This window comes from Anticarsia gemmatalis, chromosome 7 (genome assembly GCF_050436995.1).
Source record: "Anticarsia gemmatalis isolate Benzon Research Colony breed Stoneville strain chromosome 7, ilAntGemm2 primary, whole genome shotgun sequence".
NCBI lineage: Eukaryota > Metazoa > Arthropoda > Insecta > Lepidoptera > Erebidae > Anticarsia > Anticarsia gemmatalis.
In genome coordinates, this window is record NC_134751.1 from 14,141,780 (window position 1) to 14,157,831 (window position 16,052).

Consider the following 16,052-nt stretch of genomic DNA (forward strand, 5'->3'; position numbering starts at 1 on the left):
TCGGAAAATTCTCGATCGCTACCTTGAGGACTCTTGACAACTGTTTGTTTTTGATTGGCCGAAAATTTTTAGGAAAATCTGAAGGGGATATATAAATTATATTTCTGTATCTTGTAAAATTTTAACATACAGACTATTAAGTGTAGTGAATATATTTGAAGGTAATAGTCACGACGATAGATTTTTGTTTTATTGCTATTATTTGGTGTCTGGTCGCCCTTATTGAGGATATCCGTTATCCGGCAGCACCGCATACTCGGTGTCCGAACGCCACATAAAATCATACAATTTTTAATTAAATTAAGTGCAGTTCTCGTGGCACAGTGGCGTTGGGAACGATCTCAAATAAGTTTCGGCGTGTTGAAAGTTAACCGACGTGTTCCGATAGCTGAACGTTTTATTTTTCAGATGGCTTCTTTTAGCCGTAAAGTATACCTTGTTGGTGCCTTACTCGTGTTAGTGTATACGGCGGGTGTGGTGAAGGCTGAGAGCGAGGATGGGGATGACGGAGTCACCGTGGAGGTTAGTTGTTACAGGTTACATGACCTACATAAATTACCGTGTCTATTGCGTGCTTGCAGACGTCGTTAAGTTACAACGCCGGTATAAATTGGCTGACCTATTTTATTATCACGAGATAATGTGTAAATTGAGTCTATTGTTAGTCTAAGAATGTTTCAGTGTAACAAAAGAAATGTTCTTCAAAGTGAGACTGATGTCAAAATTGCATGTCATTCATCTCTGTTAAGATAGGTATATAAAATTTGTACAGAGCTGTCTGGGAACTTTATATACCTAAATCAAATACCTACATATAGAGCAGGTCGCTTATAGTTAGCATATAAAGAAATCTTGTTATAGGAATTTTGTGTTATAAAAGATTTAAGAATGTAAATTGACTAAAAACTAGCAATTATCAATGGACTACTGTTTCTTTTTTTTAAATATTTATTTTTAACACAATCAAATTATTGCCATCCCATAGTATTCTAGTAGTATTCTATCTGGCCTGCTATAATAATGTCATGTTTCTAAATTCAAACTGTAATTGTAGACTGTGGAGGAAGATGATGAGTACCACACACCACAGCTAAGTCCTGGCAAAGCACATTTAGTGGAAACATTTGATGACATTAACTCATTTAAGAAGAGATGGGTCAAGTCTGAAGCCAAGAAGCAGGGTGTTGATGAAAATATAGCCAAGTATGATGGAAAATGGGAGGTGAGTGAGCAAATTAAATCTATATCTTTATCTTTATAATTTACAGTTATTTATACTGATATAATGTTCTGTAACTTTCAATAATGACTGGAAAAATTCAGGTAGTTTTGTAGTATGCTAAGACTTATGACAGAGGCTATAGACTATCTAATGTTACACTCAAAGCTCTAAGGACAGAGCAATAACCATAAATCTTATTAAAAATATTGGGCACAACAGGTTCTTAAAATTAACCTGCTCTGCATAAATTTGTCCATACAAAGGGTGGTTACCATACTTACACAATTGAATAATTGTTACTGCATGAAATTAAGTTTAAAACGAGCCATATTCTTCTTACATTGGGTGTGGTCACATGTGGTCATGGGCCTTAATAATTCTTCACAACTTTCATTCATTAAGAAACCCATATTATGAATCTTAGATGAGATCATGTATAGTATTGATAAAACATTGATAAAGAATATATCTACATTCAAATAGTAGGAGTAAGATAAAATAGTACATTGTAGATGTGTTACTATACACATTTGATAACAGCATGACTAATTCTTATCATGATTTCTTTGAGGTTTATAAACTTTATTGTACATACATACTGATAATATAACTGTAATCTTTGAGTAATAGTTTTATGTATTAGAATGATAACTTTAATGTGTAAAACCAATTGACTCTATTCTAGCAGAACTTAAAGAAATCTTCGATATTTTCGACAACTATTGGACCCAAATTATATAAAACCTTAATGAACCAAATGCCAAAAACTACATAATTAATCACTGTCTATTAGTGAAAACTGCATTCAGTGGTAAAACATGAATGGTCTGACTTTAAATCAATGAAATACTTGTGTATTTCTTATTAGTTACATACTGATTAGCATATTTTTATTAGATATAGGCATACTATATTATGATATAATATTTCAGATTCAAGCGCCAAGCAGAAAGATTTTCAAGGAAGACCTGGGTTTAGTATTGACCACAGAGGCGAAACATGCGGCCATCTCCACACTACTGGACAAACCATTTGATTTCTCTGGCAAGCCACTTGTCGTACAATATGAAGTTACTATGCAGGTGAGATATTGTTCAGAATCACAACATTCATTTATTTGCTTCAAATATTGACACTTATGATTGTCGTTACAAGTACGACATTTACCACTAGCTGTTAAAAAAAACTCTCAAAAATTTATTTCACACTTGACAGTCATTTTAATACAACGCATCCCATAGCTATAGATAGGTGAAAAAATAACAGCATTGTTTCAATAAGCCCTAGCCAAATGGAATCTAGAGAGGCTTTGCTACAGCACTATTTTAAGATGAAACATGCCAGCAGTTGTGGTCATTGTCTGGCAACATAGTCTGGGAATGGCAGAGACATACAAAATCTATAATTTAATATGTTATTCATCGATTATCATTATCCCACATTATCTACAGTATAATTGAGATTTGAACATGTATGTCCAAAAAACGAAGCTATAGCAAACAGTCAACGTATCGTGCATTCCTAGGTTGTAGACTAACTTGCTGTATAATATCACATTTTACATAATATTTCATACTTCATACTCTGCAGTTGAGAAAGTCCACGTCATCGTGGTACTAGAGTCACCGATAGTTCGACTAATTGACTTATCGGCTAAGCCGTGATGCGTGCTCATTCTCCGACGTGGTCGTTTGTTGAAATTCACACTATTCTTGCGTCACTTATAATATTACAAATGTCTTAGACGATACTAATTAATGCGTAAGCCTATTATTTTATTTTTGTGTTTTTGTATGACTTCTTAATTCGTCAAGGATATTTATATTCATACATACTCCTTTGATATATATTTCTTTTTATTTCGACTTTATATACAAGAAGTATTCAGGCAGACTTCATGCCTTAATGCCATATAGATGGCGTATACATATGTGTTTATATTATGATGCATATTAGAATTTAAACAGATTTCTGATTATAAGCAGGGAACCGCATGTCCCTTGACCATTCATTGACAAATTAACTTAATCTTTAGATGCTACATATCTTAATTTGCCTAGGCTGATAATACTCCTTGCCTAGACTGATACTCCGCAAAATACTTAATAATATCTAGTTGACGATAACTAGTAAAAATAGAAAATATCTTAAAACATATAACTTTGCCAACGTAAATTTTTCATTTTCTCAAGTCATCTGACTTGAGAAGAAGAAAAATTTAAGTTGGCAAAGTACTTTGTTATTGTGAATGTTCTGGCGTGGTTCCAACTCTGTTTTAACATCTTATGTGCTCACGTCACCGGCTTTTTATCTGTTTATAGCGAAAATATATAAATCACATCATCTCTTGATTTATACCGGACTTCAGACAAAATGGTACTTTGTCATTCATGTATTTGAAGTTGATGTTTTTTAATAAACTCATTGATTTTTTTGTTGTTTACTTGGCTACTAATTGAATTGAAAGTGTAAAATGAAACAACTAAATTAATTTCGAGAGTACATACATAGTAGGTACCGACATACTATGACAAAGCACCTACATACTATACAGCACATGTATACAGTAGTCGTTTTACTATTTTCATCCATAAAAAATGCTGTTGAAAATGTATCAATTTATACAAATCTTTCTTTTGACTGTACACAACTTTGGCTATAGACTTTGCAACAAAATGTGTAGCTATATTTGACTACGTAAAAAAGAAAAAATACTTGTCTAAGTTTTATGAGACTGAAAAATAAGTATCTCTATTATCACAAATTTACGTAATAGGTACATTAATTTATTATGATATGTGCAGGAGGGTCAGAACTGCGGCGGCGCCTACATCAAGCTGCTCTCCCGCGGCACCAACAGCCGCGCCGAGCTGCGCCAGTTCCACGACCAGACGGCCTACACCATCATGTTCGGGCCCGACAAGTGCGGCAACGACAACAAGCTGCACTTCATCTTCAGACACACCAACCCCAGGAACGGTACCATCGAAGAGAAACACAGCAAGAAACCTACGTCAGTATTGCATTACTTATGCCCGGTTTTTGAGTACATTTAGCGATAGTTTATCTATTCAATAGCGTTTTTTCATATGAGTTTAAACGCTATTGAATAGATAAACTATCGCTATATGTACCTCAGAAACCGGGGGTTATTCCTATGTTATACTCAGGCCCTTACAAACGTGCGAACTAGGAATCTAGAATTATAGGAATGTGACAATGTGTAAGTGCGAGCGAGATTCTCCGATAAAATGACGTGACTTAGTTCGCACGTTTAAAATGGTCCGAATATAGTTAAACCTATATGGAGCGTTGCTTTACTTTTGTTTTGGATCATGCCATTTTTTACTTTATTTTTCAAAAATGGTCGTTTTTAAGAAAATCTTATTTTACTAATTTAACTTTTTCAACATATTTGTACGATAAAACATACTAAAACCAAGCTTTGAGACTAATAGCAATTTTTGTGCACATTATTGGCAACATTTTAACATTTCAGTTACTGTTCCCAACATTTGTACCAACTTAGCTATATGCATAAATGCAAGCTTAGTCCCTTAACTTGACCATATTCCATACTAACATTGAAATAAAATATCCCTTACAGCGCTCGCCTGGACGACATCTACAAGGACAAGGAGCCGCACCTGTACACGCTGATCGTCCGCCCCGACAACACGTTCAGCGTGCTGGTGGACAACAAGGAGGTCAACGCGGGCTCGCTGCTCGACGACTTCACGCCGCCCGTCAACCCGCCCGAGGAGATCGACGACCCCAACGACAAGAAGCCGGAGGACTGGGACGAGAGGGAGAAGGTACACACCGTTAATCACGACTTTATTAACATTAGTTCAAGAATAAGTAGATAACCCACACTAAGAGCTAGCGGTGACTTTAATTATACCACAGTGAATAAAATAGTATAATTTAAAATAGTGTAATTGACCCCAAACATACATATTTGGTTCAATTTTAAATTTATTATTGTTTTGCAAAAGTCACCCTTTTCCACCGTATATGTTATTCACAACTGACTTAGCTAACGATTCTGGCTTGTCGTCATTTTATTTTTGTGGAAATTAGCAGCCTTTCTCTAAGATATTTTCTATAACTTGTTAATGTTGTGTTAATTGTTAATTTATAAACATTAAAACGGTCAATCTATCCAATTTTATTGTTGATCTTGAAATCTTTATGTGCCAAACTTCTGGCATCGTGCCTACTCAAAGGTTACTGACCTGTTTATAAAAAGAAAACAAATACAGATTTGGTGCACTTAGTGCATCATTTTCCGTCTTCCACAAAATATTTTAATTAAAATGGCATTATTGTAGGTTTATAATATTAATGTGCTATGTTTGATGGTCAGATCGTGGATCCTTCAGCGCGGAAGCCGGAGGACTGGGACGAGGACGCGCCGGCACAGATCGTGGACCCCAACGCTGTCAAGCCCGACGGCTGGCTCGATGATGAACCTGACATGATCCCTGGTGACTATACCACCCTATTTCTTGACATATTTGTACTATCATAAAGACAATATATCGACCAATCGATTTAGCTTAATTGATTGCAGCTGTCTTCTTGTTGCTTAAAAAGTAATTTTCTCCCGATTAAAACGTTGTAAGCGCCACGATATTCAAGGCGCTTACGTGTTTTGTTCGACGAGATGATGCCATCTGGTGACAAAAGTATAAACTAAAGTACGTTTCACGGTGTCATTTCTATACGTTGTTATAAACTCAGGTTACATTAGCTATTAATTCCCGTATGATATTTGATAATATTCGTGCAATGCGAACATTTAAAAACGGATTATCGTTACTTGTAGCCTCTCGTGTAGGTAGTTTGTCTTAAAAATAGACCTCGAATATGAAACAAATACTAAACGAGTCGTAATTTTGTTCAGATCCGGAGGCGGTGAAGCCGGAGGACTGGGACGAGGAGATGGACGGGTCGTGGGAGGCGCCGCTCATCGACAACCCCAAGTGTAGCGCGGCGCCCGGCTGCGGCACGTGGAGCGCGCCCACCATCACCAACCCCAACTACCGGGTATGTACCCACTCTGCACCAGACCCACTACACGGGTGCCCACTTAACCCCACAGCGCCTGTCCCGCGTGTGTGACGTGCGACAAGAGGACTGCCCCTTCCCCAGGACCCTCCTCGACCGCCTGGCTCGACGCACCGGACACTTCGGCCACCGACCTGTCTTGAAGTCTCGCCTTCGAGTTGACAGCGGGCGCCCAGTCCGCTGCCGGAGACCCGATATCTAACTTGCACCTGACTTGTCGGTCCGAGTGTACTCGTACTTCATTATACTTTTCCAAAACGAACGAGCTAAGCCGTATTATTTGAAAATATACATTTTATTAATATGTTTTATACGATGTAAAAGATGCCTGCGTTCTATTAATACGAATAAAAAAAATACATTATTCTATTTAAATTGATGTATCTCGTTTTGTCAGGGTATTTGGCGCGCGCCGCTGATCCCGAACCCCAACTACCTGGGCAAGTGGACGCCCAAGCGCATCCCCAACCCGCACTACTTCAGAGACGACCACCCCTACAAGATGACTCCTATCGTAAGTATCATAATATAACATCTATTTTACCATCTGTCTTACTAATAAACAGTGTGTACACTCTGATAAGTTATACAGTATTTTGTATTTTTCATTCATTTACAGTTTCAAAATTGATAAAAAGTGACAAAACTCTGTAACTAATCAGAATTTCATTTACACGACGTTTATTAGTAAGACAATTTCTATATGACATTATCCTATTTTGACTACTTATGGGCACTAGTGTTTACAACTGCTCAGATCACAAAGTTATTAGTTCGTTTCTGGATCTAGCAGTGTTATTGATGACTTCTAATTTAATTGTTTAATTTCTTAGTATAACATTATTTTTGATAGTAGCCCAGAGTTTGGTTACGTGCTCGGTGTCCCTTAACACTAACATTGTTAGCGGCGAAACATGATTGTATCCTATTCACCTCTGCCTACACTTTCTGCTATAACAGACGTAGTAACATGTATGTATGTATATAGCACGCCGTGGGCTTCGAGCTGTGGTCGATGTCGCCGGCGCTGCTGTTCGACAACCTGCTGGTGACGGACGACGTGGGCGTGGCCGAGGAGTGGGCCCGTCTCACCTTCCTGCCCAAGAGGGCCAAGATCTCCAGGGACTCGGTGAGTCATTGCTCCAACACTAGTTATACTAGCATTTATATTTATACTCCGTCGCTATAGGACACTATATTCGTAATATTTGCGTCTCTTTATAGCGGCATAAACGACAAAAAATGTTCGCGTAAAATTTTGTACTTTATATTTGTAAGTCGCTATTAATGGATGCGTTAACTAAAATGCTAATGGCCGATTTGAATCGTTCTTAATTAGGCAACTTAGGGAAGAAAATTTTCAGTTATTTTTTCGTACATCTCATGTTAACTTATCCATTGGATATATATGTTATCTAACAGTTATCGATAAGCTATGCTCTCTTCAAAGTCTTCTAGGAACTATCACCAGATCAATATAGCATCTTCATTAGTTTAAATGAGATAAAATAAAACACCGATTCAACATAGCGTTTGTGACTAGTTTAAACGAGATAATATAACAAACACACTGGCATTAGCAAACTCTGTGGGGTCGCATGCTCCGCGCCATGAACTACAAGCCGGGCTGGTGGGCGCTGTACGCGCTCTACGTGGCCATCCCCATCGTGGCCTACGTCGTGTGCCTGCTACGCCGCCTCTACGAGGTCGTAGCACTCCTTGCTCGTAGCCGATGTCGCGTGTACTACGCTAGATGCGCTACGAATATTTTGTGATAGGCTAAAGTCCTTGTATTTTTAGCTAAGCAACGGTTTCTATTTAGATTCTATTTAGTTCAGAATTTTTAAAATACACAAACTTTTGTGTATGATACCGGTAAGGTTATAATGTATAAATTATGTTAGATACGTTATTGATTTTAGTATAAAGCTAGTTCAATATTTCGTAATATTTTTCTCAACTTCAAAAAGCAGGAGGTACATTTTTATTTTGTTTGTGTATTTCCATCGATCATTCCGCTAATTGTTCACCGATTTTTAAAACATTTCTTCGAGCTACCCAAAATTCTTTGGTAGTTAATGTCTCGCTACAAATGAATTAATAAGAAAAATTTAAAGGTAGAACTACCGCGGTTAAACTTTTCTTTTGTAAAAACCTCTTGTACAATTGCCTCGTAACTCATTTACATTGTTGATTATTATCTAATAGTTTAAACGTATAAAAAGATTTCGTAATAGTGTTATTTTTCGAAAACAATGGATTTATATTAGCATAACTTAAAAAAATAACGTGTAATTTATTTTGTAACTTGTATTTATCAATAGTGTGGGAACTAGTGAAGTACGTAATAGTTTTATTACGCAACCATAGAACATGAACTATCATAACATATAAATAAATAATATTTAACTTATTTTTGTGACGTCCAAATAACAGTTTTTTTATAAAAAAAAAATATTAAACATCTACGTCAAAAATACGTCACTAAAACTAATTTCGGACGTAGACGGGTCTCAAATTGTCAGGTTAATTATCTATATTGATAATATTTGGGCAGATATTTTTGTTAATATTAGCAGAAATGCGGATATATATACGGTCTACGGATATACTAAAAAACGTTATGTAGGTTACGGATATAAAACTATCTCGGGTAATTCGTTAGTTTTAGCCGGGGATACGGATCTTAAACTTGTGAAGTAAAAAACCATAAATTTTTTTCACTAGATTATCAATGTTGACTACTTTTTATCAAATTTTTATATCGGTTACGGTTACGTATAACATTTTTTCGGATATCCGATCATTGTCATTACTCCACACAGCCCCTGATATTATGTGTATCATACATAGAGCTAGTGTGTGTGCGTGTGTAGTGAGCTAGAGAGCATGCGCAGGAGTCGGTGGTGGAGCGCGCGCTGCAGTTCGCGGGCGACAACCCCTGGGTGTACGGCGTCGTCATCGTGGCCGCCTTCCTGCTCGTGGGGCTCGCCGCCTACGCCTGCTGCGGGCCCAGGGCCAGCGACGTGAGTACTAACAACATGCTATAGTGCGACCACTTAATCATTCTATGGACTAAAGAAGCTGCTTCAAATAGGCTACTTATGTTCTGAATTCTAAAGTTTGTATACATTCTACCAGCCGCGTTCTTTACATTCAATGTTCACTACTGAGTTTGGACTCTCTCCTCTTACCAGACCGACCACTTTATTAATCTGGGTATTTACAAAAATTAAGGAGCTGTATCACACAGTCTACTGTCAGCTACTCACGTTCTATATTCTGAATTTTGTATACACCACCGGCTGTGTACCTTACATTAAAGGTCCTCTGCTGAGTTTGAACTCTCTTTTTACTCGCCGTATTAAGATGCGCCTTCGAATTGTGTTTTTTGTACAGTGACACAAGTAAAATTAATAGTTTGGCTTCTAAGTGTCTGTGGTAAGTTTCTTACCTATTCTACTTGTTTGTTTAAATTCAGCTCAAATTTACAGTAATTTTAAACATCTCCACAACTAAGACGTCACCGTTTCGCAAAAGATTTGATTTACTTTTGGGAAACACGACAGTGCACATAAACCCTTTCCAGAACTGGTAGATTTTGGACTGCATCACATTACTTTAAAGTTACATAGTATACAAGGCAACTGAGGGTGGCCTAAATAAAAATATATTTTCATAACATATAACTAACATAAACCTTCTGACTATGGGTACAGGACTCAGACGCGGACGCGAAGAAGACAGACGCGTTGTTAGAGGACGACCCTCACGCGTCCGACGCGGAGGATGACGAGCCGCGGGGGAAGGGGCAGCTCGAGCATGACGAGCAGGCACACAGCGACCACGCCGAACAGACTGAAGATGTTACTGCCACTGAACAGGTGAGCGACTTGACCAATTCAATTCAAAATAGCCTTTATTTTGTAAACTTACAAAGTATTTGAAGTAGTCAATATATTGGATTTTATGCCCGTTTTGAGAAAGCTGGTTGCTCGTGAGAAGAAACGGCAAGAAACTCACATCTTGCTCTTTTAATGTCATCCCATAGGTTCCTAACCGAAGTGCTACCTCCTACCGCCCCCTTAATGTCTGAAACAGCGTTAAACGTAAGCTTGCAGCGTGCACCTGTTCCCTGAACACGTACACGCACACGCGTATGTGCACGCGGACTGTTTCCGGATGTATTACGGATTTGGGGCTGAGCGAGCGTTCGTTACAGGCCTAAGTGCTCATTCACGTTGACTCGCGGGCGCGGTGGCGGGCGCGATCGCGAAATATCAAACATATGGCGATGTACCGAAGTGTTCACGTACAAACCGTTCGCGCGGTCTAAGTAGCGGGCGAGCTAGCGGTGACGCGGGCTCGCGCCAATATCAAACGCGTGAAGATGTTCGTGTGTGTTCACGTCGAACTAGCGGTGGCGGGCGCGATTCACTCGCGACGTCAAGTAAGTTCAACCAGTTTGAGCTTGTCGCTAGAAACAAACGCCTGGCGGCCAACGTGAACACAAATCGCCACGTACCCGCGCTCACGACCGCCACCGCGCCCGCGAGTTCCAACGTGAACAAGCACTAAGAATGAAAACATAATTACCACGCCCCTCTTACGTAATCCCCCCCCCCCCCTCCCCACACAAAAATATCTACAAAATGATAATAGTGACGATTCAAAGAAAATGTTCACTTTAAAACATGATTTTAAGACAGTTAAATCAAGATTAAAGAAAACATTAACATTATTTACGATCCTGTAACATAACTTAAAAATTAAGTTGTATAAAATTTACAATAGAACAAAGATGTTATCAAAGATATTAAAATGCTTGTTATGTACAAATTTACGTCAAATTATAAAAAAGAAACAATTCATTGACGTAATTATTTTACCATCACTAAAAATACGTGGGAGAAATGTTATTACTTTATTTGTAAATAACCTTATAAATATTATTAGATAATTTGATTATTTATATACTTACTAAGCGGACACGCGGATGCGAAAATTTCCTTAAGGGCGCGTTCCCACTATGTCGTGACGATTAATTCATCGTTGGACGACTGTCGTCTCTAGCTGTTCCCATTATAACGATTGTTTGTCGTATTTTTTTTTTATTGTATAGTTACTGTCGTATCTAGCTGTTCCCACTGTCACGATAATCTGTCGTCACTACAAAAAGTGTCGTAGACGACAGTAAGTCGTGTCGTTCTATATGTGAACACCTCCATTTAAACATATAAGCCACGACACTTAAAACTACACGATTATCTGTCGTCACGACATAGTGGAAACGCGCCCTAACTCACTGACCTGTGTTACTAACCTATGAAATCCATACTAATATTATGAATACGAAAGTAACTCTGTCTGTCTGTCTGTCTGTTACTCAATCACGCCTAAACTACTGAACCAATTTGCATGAAATTTGGTATGGAGATATTTTGATACCCGAGAAAGGACATAGTTTATATATCATCACGCTACGACCAAAAGGAGCAGAGTACCAGTAAAAAATGTAACAAAAACGGGAAAAAAATCGCCCATTCTCTCTTATTGGATGCAAGCGAAGTCGCGCGGGTCAGCTAGATCATTATAAGCGCTTCAAAGACCCTCATAGCAAATCTACGCTTACTGGTCTATAGATCCTTGGATGAAACAACACCTGGCGCGATTTTTACCACTACCTATAAGTTAAATAGGCGCTTTAGAAACAGCATTATAAATGTATGTTTTTTTATTGTTTTAGACACCGTTAGTGGACACAGAGGGCGCTGGCGACGGCCAACGGAAACGCAAGCCTCGCAAGGAGTAGAGTGAGAGTATTATAGCTATATATATTATATATATATATATAATAGTCGGAGTGTACCGAGTGTGTGTGACGTGTGTTATTTATAAACGATGTAGCGGCCAACGGAACGTGAGTGGAAACTAGTCACGTCACAAAGTTTATCTGTGTTAAGATTATAGTCAATATACATCTAGCTGGCCATCCAATTATTGTAGTCTAAAATGCATTAATTCCAGACATAGTGGTCACTTTGACCGTTCTACGATTGTCTAGTTGTACCTACTTTTCTAGGCTGAAAGTACCTTAGCCGAAATGACAGGTAATAATCGCATCATCGCATTTAAAACTCTGTATAGAGCTGTAACTATAGAGCTTGTTCCGTGGTAAAGTGATTGTTGAGTATGCGAGTCAATCATCGTCAAATAACGTGAAACTTATGTTTGACTATTTCCTTGATTGGTTGGTAAGACAGATGTGATCACTATATTCTTAACTTAAATGGATAAAAGCGTTTTACCTTGGGCCATGTTTTACCTCTACACTGCGTATTATTATCTAGTGATATCAACGTATAAGCTGGTATACGTTATATTGCGTACTAGCATACGCCCGCAGTGAAAACGCTTTGAGGGAGGAGTGTGTTTTACGTACTTCGTATAAAATTTAAAAGTTATTGACGATATATATATCTTTCTTCCTATTCTTGCATTTGTTTTATATCTTTCGCGAAGGTACTATATGTTTTTTTAAATCTTATGTTGTTACTTCTAAGGTTCACATTTCTTTAGGGATTTTATATCATTTTAGCTAGGGATATCCTAGGTTACAAATGTGTCACGACCTGTCATATGAAGCCCGGCGACTAATGTCCGTAGTGACTAACGTAGCGCGTAGCATTTATTCACAGTTGAGCAACGTCGCAACACTTTACACGTTGTCGCTGACGATACGTGTCACAATCTTTGTAGCCTAGTCTATCCGTGGCTATATTATGTATCAGTATGATATAAAACAATTATATTTTAAAATTTTTGGTTTAGTTTTTCTAGTAATGTCGTCAATAACTCCTCCCTTTTGGAACTTTTCAATACATTAGTTTATTTGGCATCTATTTCATATTCAAATCGAATAACAAAATGATCACCCATCTTAGTAAATACCTTGTGAACATTGCTTAACTTGTTCGATTTGAAATTTAGTTTAACTATTTTAGTTTAATGAGTGAGAATTAAAAGCTATTGTGTTGTAAAGTTCCCGTTTGTGACGTGATTAGTATGGATAGTGGAGACGTAGCACTTTTGTATACTTGAGCACAGTCATTGTATATTAGTAATATTTATAAGGCAATCTTTTAATGCCGATTCGAAGCCTTATTGTGTTCTCGCCGATGCAATACAATGCTTATCATCGAGTTACTACACGAGCAAATGGAAAATTTATGTTTTTCACTTATACGCTCTATATTATGTCACAAACTAAAAAAAATCTGGTTGTTAAAAATGGCAGTTCGCAAGCGGGAGACTGCGGCCCGAGATTGCAACCGCAAGTTTACTTACGATATGTCCAGTCGCGGTCTTGTTTGTGAACTGTTTCATATGACTTACCTAAAGTCAAGTTACGGTCGCAGTCTGCAGTTGCGGTGCGAACAACCGCGCTTAAAATATCCTTGCCAATTACTAAATGCATTTACATTGCATTTATTTATTTAGTTACATTTATTTGATGGTAAAAATTAATATGCATTTAAATCGGCCTTAAATACTCTCGTTCCGAGAGAACCCTAGCCTCTAGGCTTATGTATTAATAATGCATTTATATAACTGGCTCGGTACAAAAGTGTGACGTCACGTGTTAAGTAATGATTACATAGATAAGCTACGTATATATTTAGTATAATTATATTATATTATTAGCTAATACCTCTATACGCTCGACTATCCTTCTCAAGACCAAATAATAACTTCTTGGTTCAAACTATATTATTTATATGTGAAAACTATAATATATAATTGTATAATAAGTAAAACTGATTTAAATCCCAGGTTCGATTGCCGGGTAAAGTTAGTTTTTATATAGTATCTCGATGCATATAGCAATAGGTTCGCTCATTATTTCTTAAATATGATTATAACTAGATGTGGGTCCATGTAGCGTCTCTGCCTGTAACAAGACAGAGCGTGATGTTATTGGTAGTTGAAGCAATAATTTGTGTTTAGTAGTTAAGTGCAGGATATCGGCATTATTGTGAAAACTTAACAATGATACAGTTTTAAAATGTACATAAGTACACGAAAATAGCAATATTTCGAAAAGTTACACTATAAAATATTTTAAAAGTCATACGTATTTGCGTATACGTGCACGTTCATATAAGTATACGTACATAACTGTTAATAAAACAGTACATTTACTTATACATAAAATTACAAGAATATAACATACTAACTTTAATTTAAATAGTTCACTGTTATATCTTGCAATATAAAACATATTTGAATATATAATGTACACTTGATTGTGCTTACAATAGTACATTAAAACATGCTTTTGTTTATTATCGTGGGTAACAAACCGCTACTTTTTAAGAGCTATTAAAACAGTTACTAGAATTTAAAATCGTCGTTCTACACAACCAATAAAGCCATGTCCATATGCTTATGTATAATTTTATAAATAAAGTACAAAAATACTTAGAAATCTATGTATTTAATTGTTATATAACATAGAACAAATATCTTATATTGATACAAATACAAGCAGTTATTATTTCGTCTCCTTATATTCTGTACAACCAAAGAATATAGTAATTTTCATTTTTAACTATTGACCGACGGAACAAACACTTATCTCAAGCAGTACTTGAATGTATGTCATGTTTTACGATAAAAAGTAATTCACGGAAGGCAGCGCGATTTCCTACACATATTACTATTGAGTAGCGAGCATTCAACATTTGAAATAACTTGAGAAATATGGTAATAGCCCCCTATTACATGCGACTAGGGTTGCCATTTCTAAAATTTGGAAAACCGGACAAGACGCGTGAAAGCCCCGGATTTTAGAGTCCGAAAGCCGGACATGTTAACAAGAAGAGCAACCGACGGGAGGTGTGGGGGATCGGTGAATATACTTGGTTCGTCGGTTGATCGTGGTGTGCGAACATCGTGCGTGTCTCGCAGACCGCCAAATTTTTATTATCTATTATTCTTTTTAAACCCGGTCTACAAATAAAACCTTCCCCGGACGCTCCCCGGATGCCCTCTAAACTAGGATAAATCCGGGGAAACCCGGACGGATGGCAACCCTAGACTAGATAATATTATAAATGGCGAAACGTGAGTGTGTGCCATACATCTCTGTCTACACTTACGGGTATAACAGGCGCTAGGCGTAATGTTATGTACGTATAGTTCTTGTGTTGTACATTAGGGGGCGCAAATAAGTTACTCCGTTGTCGATAGTGATAGGAAATCGTGTCTATTCGGAAAATTACTTTTTGTCGCTCATAATAATGTAATGTGAAATAAATAGTTTAATTTTTATATTTTGGTTTGTCTCTCCGTGGACCGCACGGTGGATTTATCTGTATATAATTTGACTGTCCTTAATAAATATTAGTTAGAAATTTTGTGAGTTTTCTTTAATATCCCTAGCCCTACTACATACTGAAAGTGTTTATCTGGTTTGTATGAAAAAAAAAGCTATGAATTTACGAATGAAGCCAGTAAACCTGTTTGCTGATATTTAAGGGAAGGATTGTAGATAGGTACATACAAAGTTAGCAGACGCAGTCAGGGTTGCGTGTTCCCCTGGTAACATGAAGGAGGACCTCAAATCAAACATACATACAACCGAGTTACACGATCACTCATTTCATAATACATTCCCAAACCAAACAAAATCTGAAGTCACCATTTCCCAGTTTGGTATCCGGTTGAAACCTATAGGAATCGCTCAATTTCTTGT

The 16,052-nt window shown here is 37.3% G+C and overlaps 1 protein-coding gene across 2 annotated transcripts; it reads left to right on the forward strand.

Annotated features, from left to right (window-relative positions):
* Positions 1-4: 4 nt before the first annotated feature.
* Positions 5-15,711, forward strand: Cnx99A (Calnexin 99A). Of its 2 annotated transcripts, none has more exons than XM_076116243.1 (13): positions 5-161; positions 409-522; positions 1,055-1,222; positions 2,155-2,304; positions 4,027-4,235; positions 4,830-5,037; positions 5,592-5,712; positions 6,132-6,274; positions 6,693-6,809; positions 7,284-7,424; positions 7,876-8,001; positions 10,015-10,179; positions 12,042-15,711. In XM_076116243.1, exons 2-13 carry the CDS (start codon positions 409-411, stop codon positions 12,105-12,107), a joined length of 1,728 nt encoding a protein of 575 aa, XP_075972358.1. In that variant the 5' UTR covers positions 5-161; the 3' UTR covers positions 12,108-15,711. The 2 variants fall into 2 exon arrangements, with proteins under 2 accessions (XP_075972358.1, XP_075972356.1); XM_076116241.1 differs by lacking the exon at positions 7,876-8,001 and adding an exon at positions 9,193-9,321.
* The last annotated feature ends 341 nt before the right edge of the window (positions 15,712-16,052 follow it).

What these genes read in the sequence shown, in the direction of transcription:
- Cnx99A (XM_076116241.1), top strand. Translation starts at nt 409, where the DNA reads ATGGCTTCTTTTAGCCGTAAAGTATACCTTGTTGGTGCCTTACTCGTG. An exon ending in ATGACGGAGTCACCGTGGAG is followed by an intron (nt 523 to 1,054) that starts GTTAGTTGTTAC and finishes CTGTAATTGTAG; the next exon opens with ACTGTGGAGGAAGATGATGA. An exon ending in CCAAGATCTCCAGGGACTCG is followed by an intron (nt 7,425 to 9,192) that starts GTGAGTCATTGC and finishes GAGCATGCGCAG; the next exon opens with GAGTCGGTGGTGGAGCGCGC.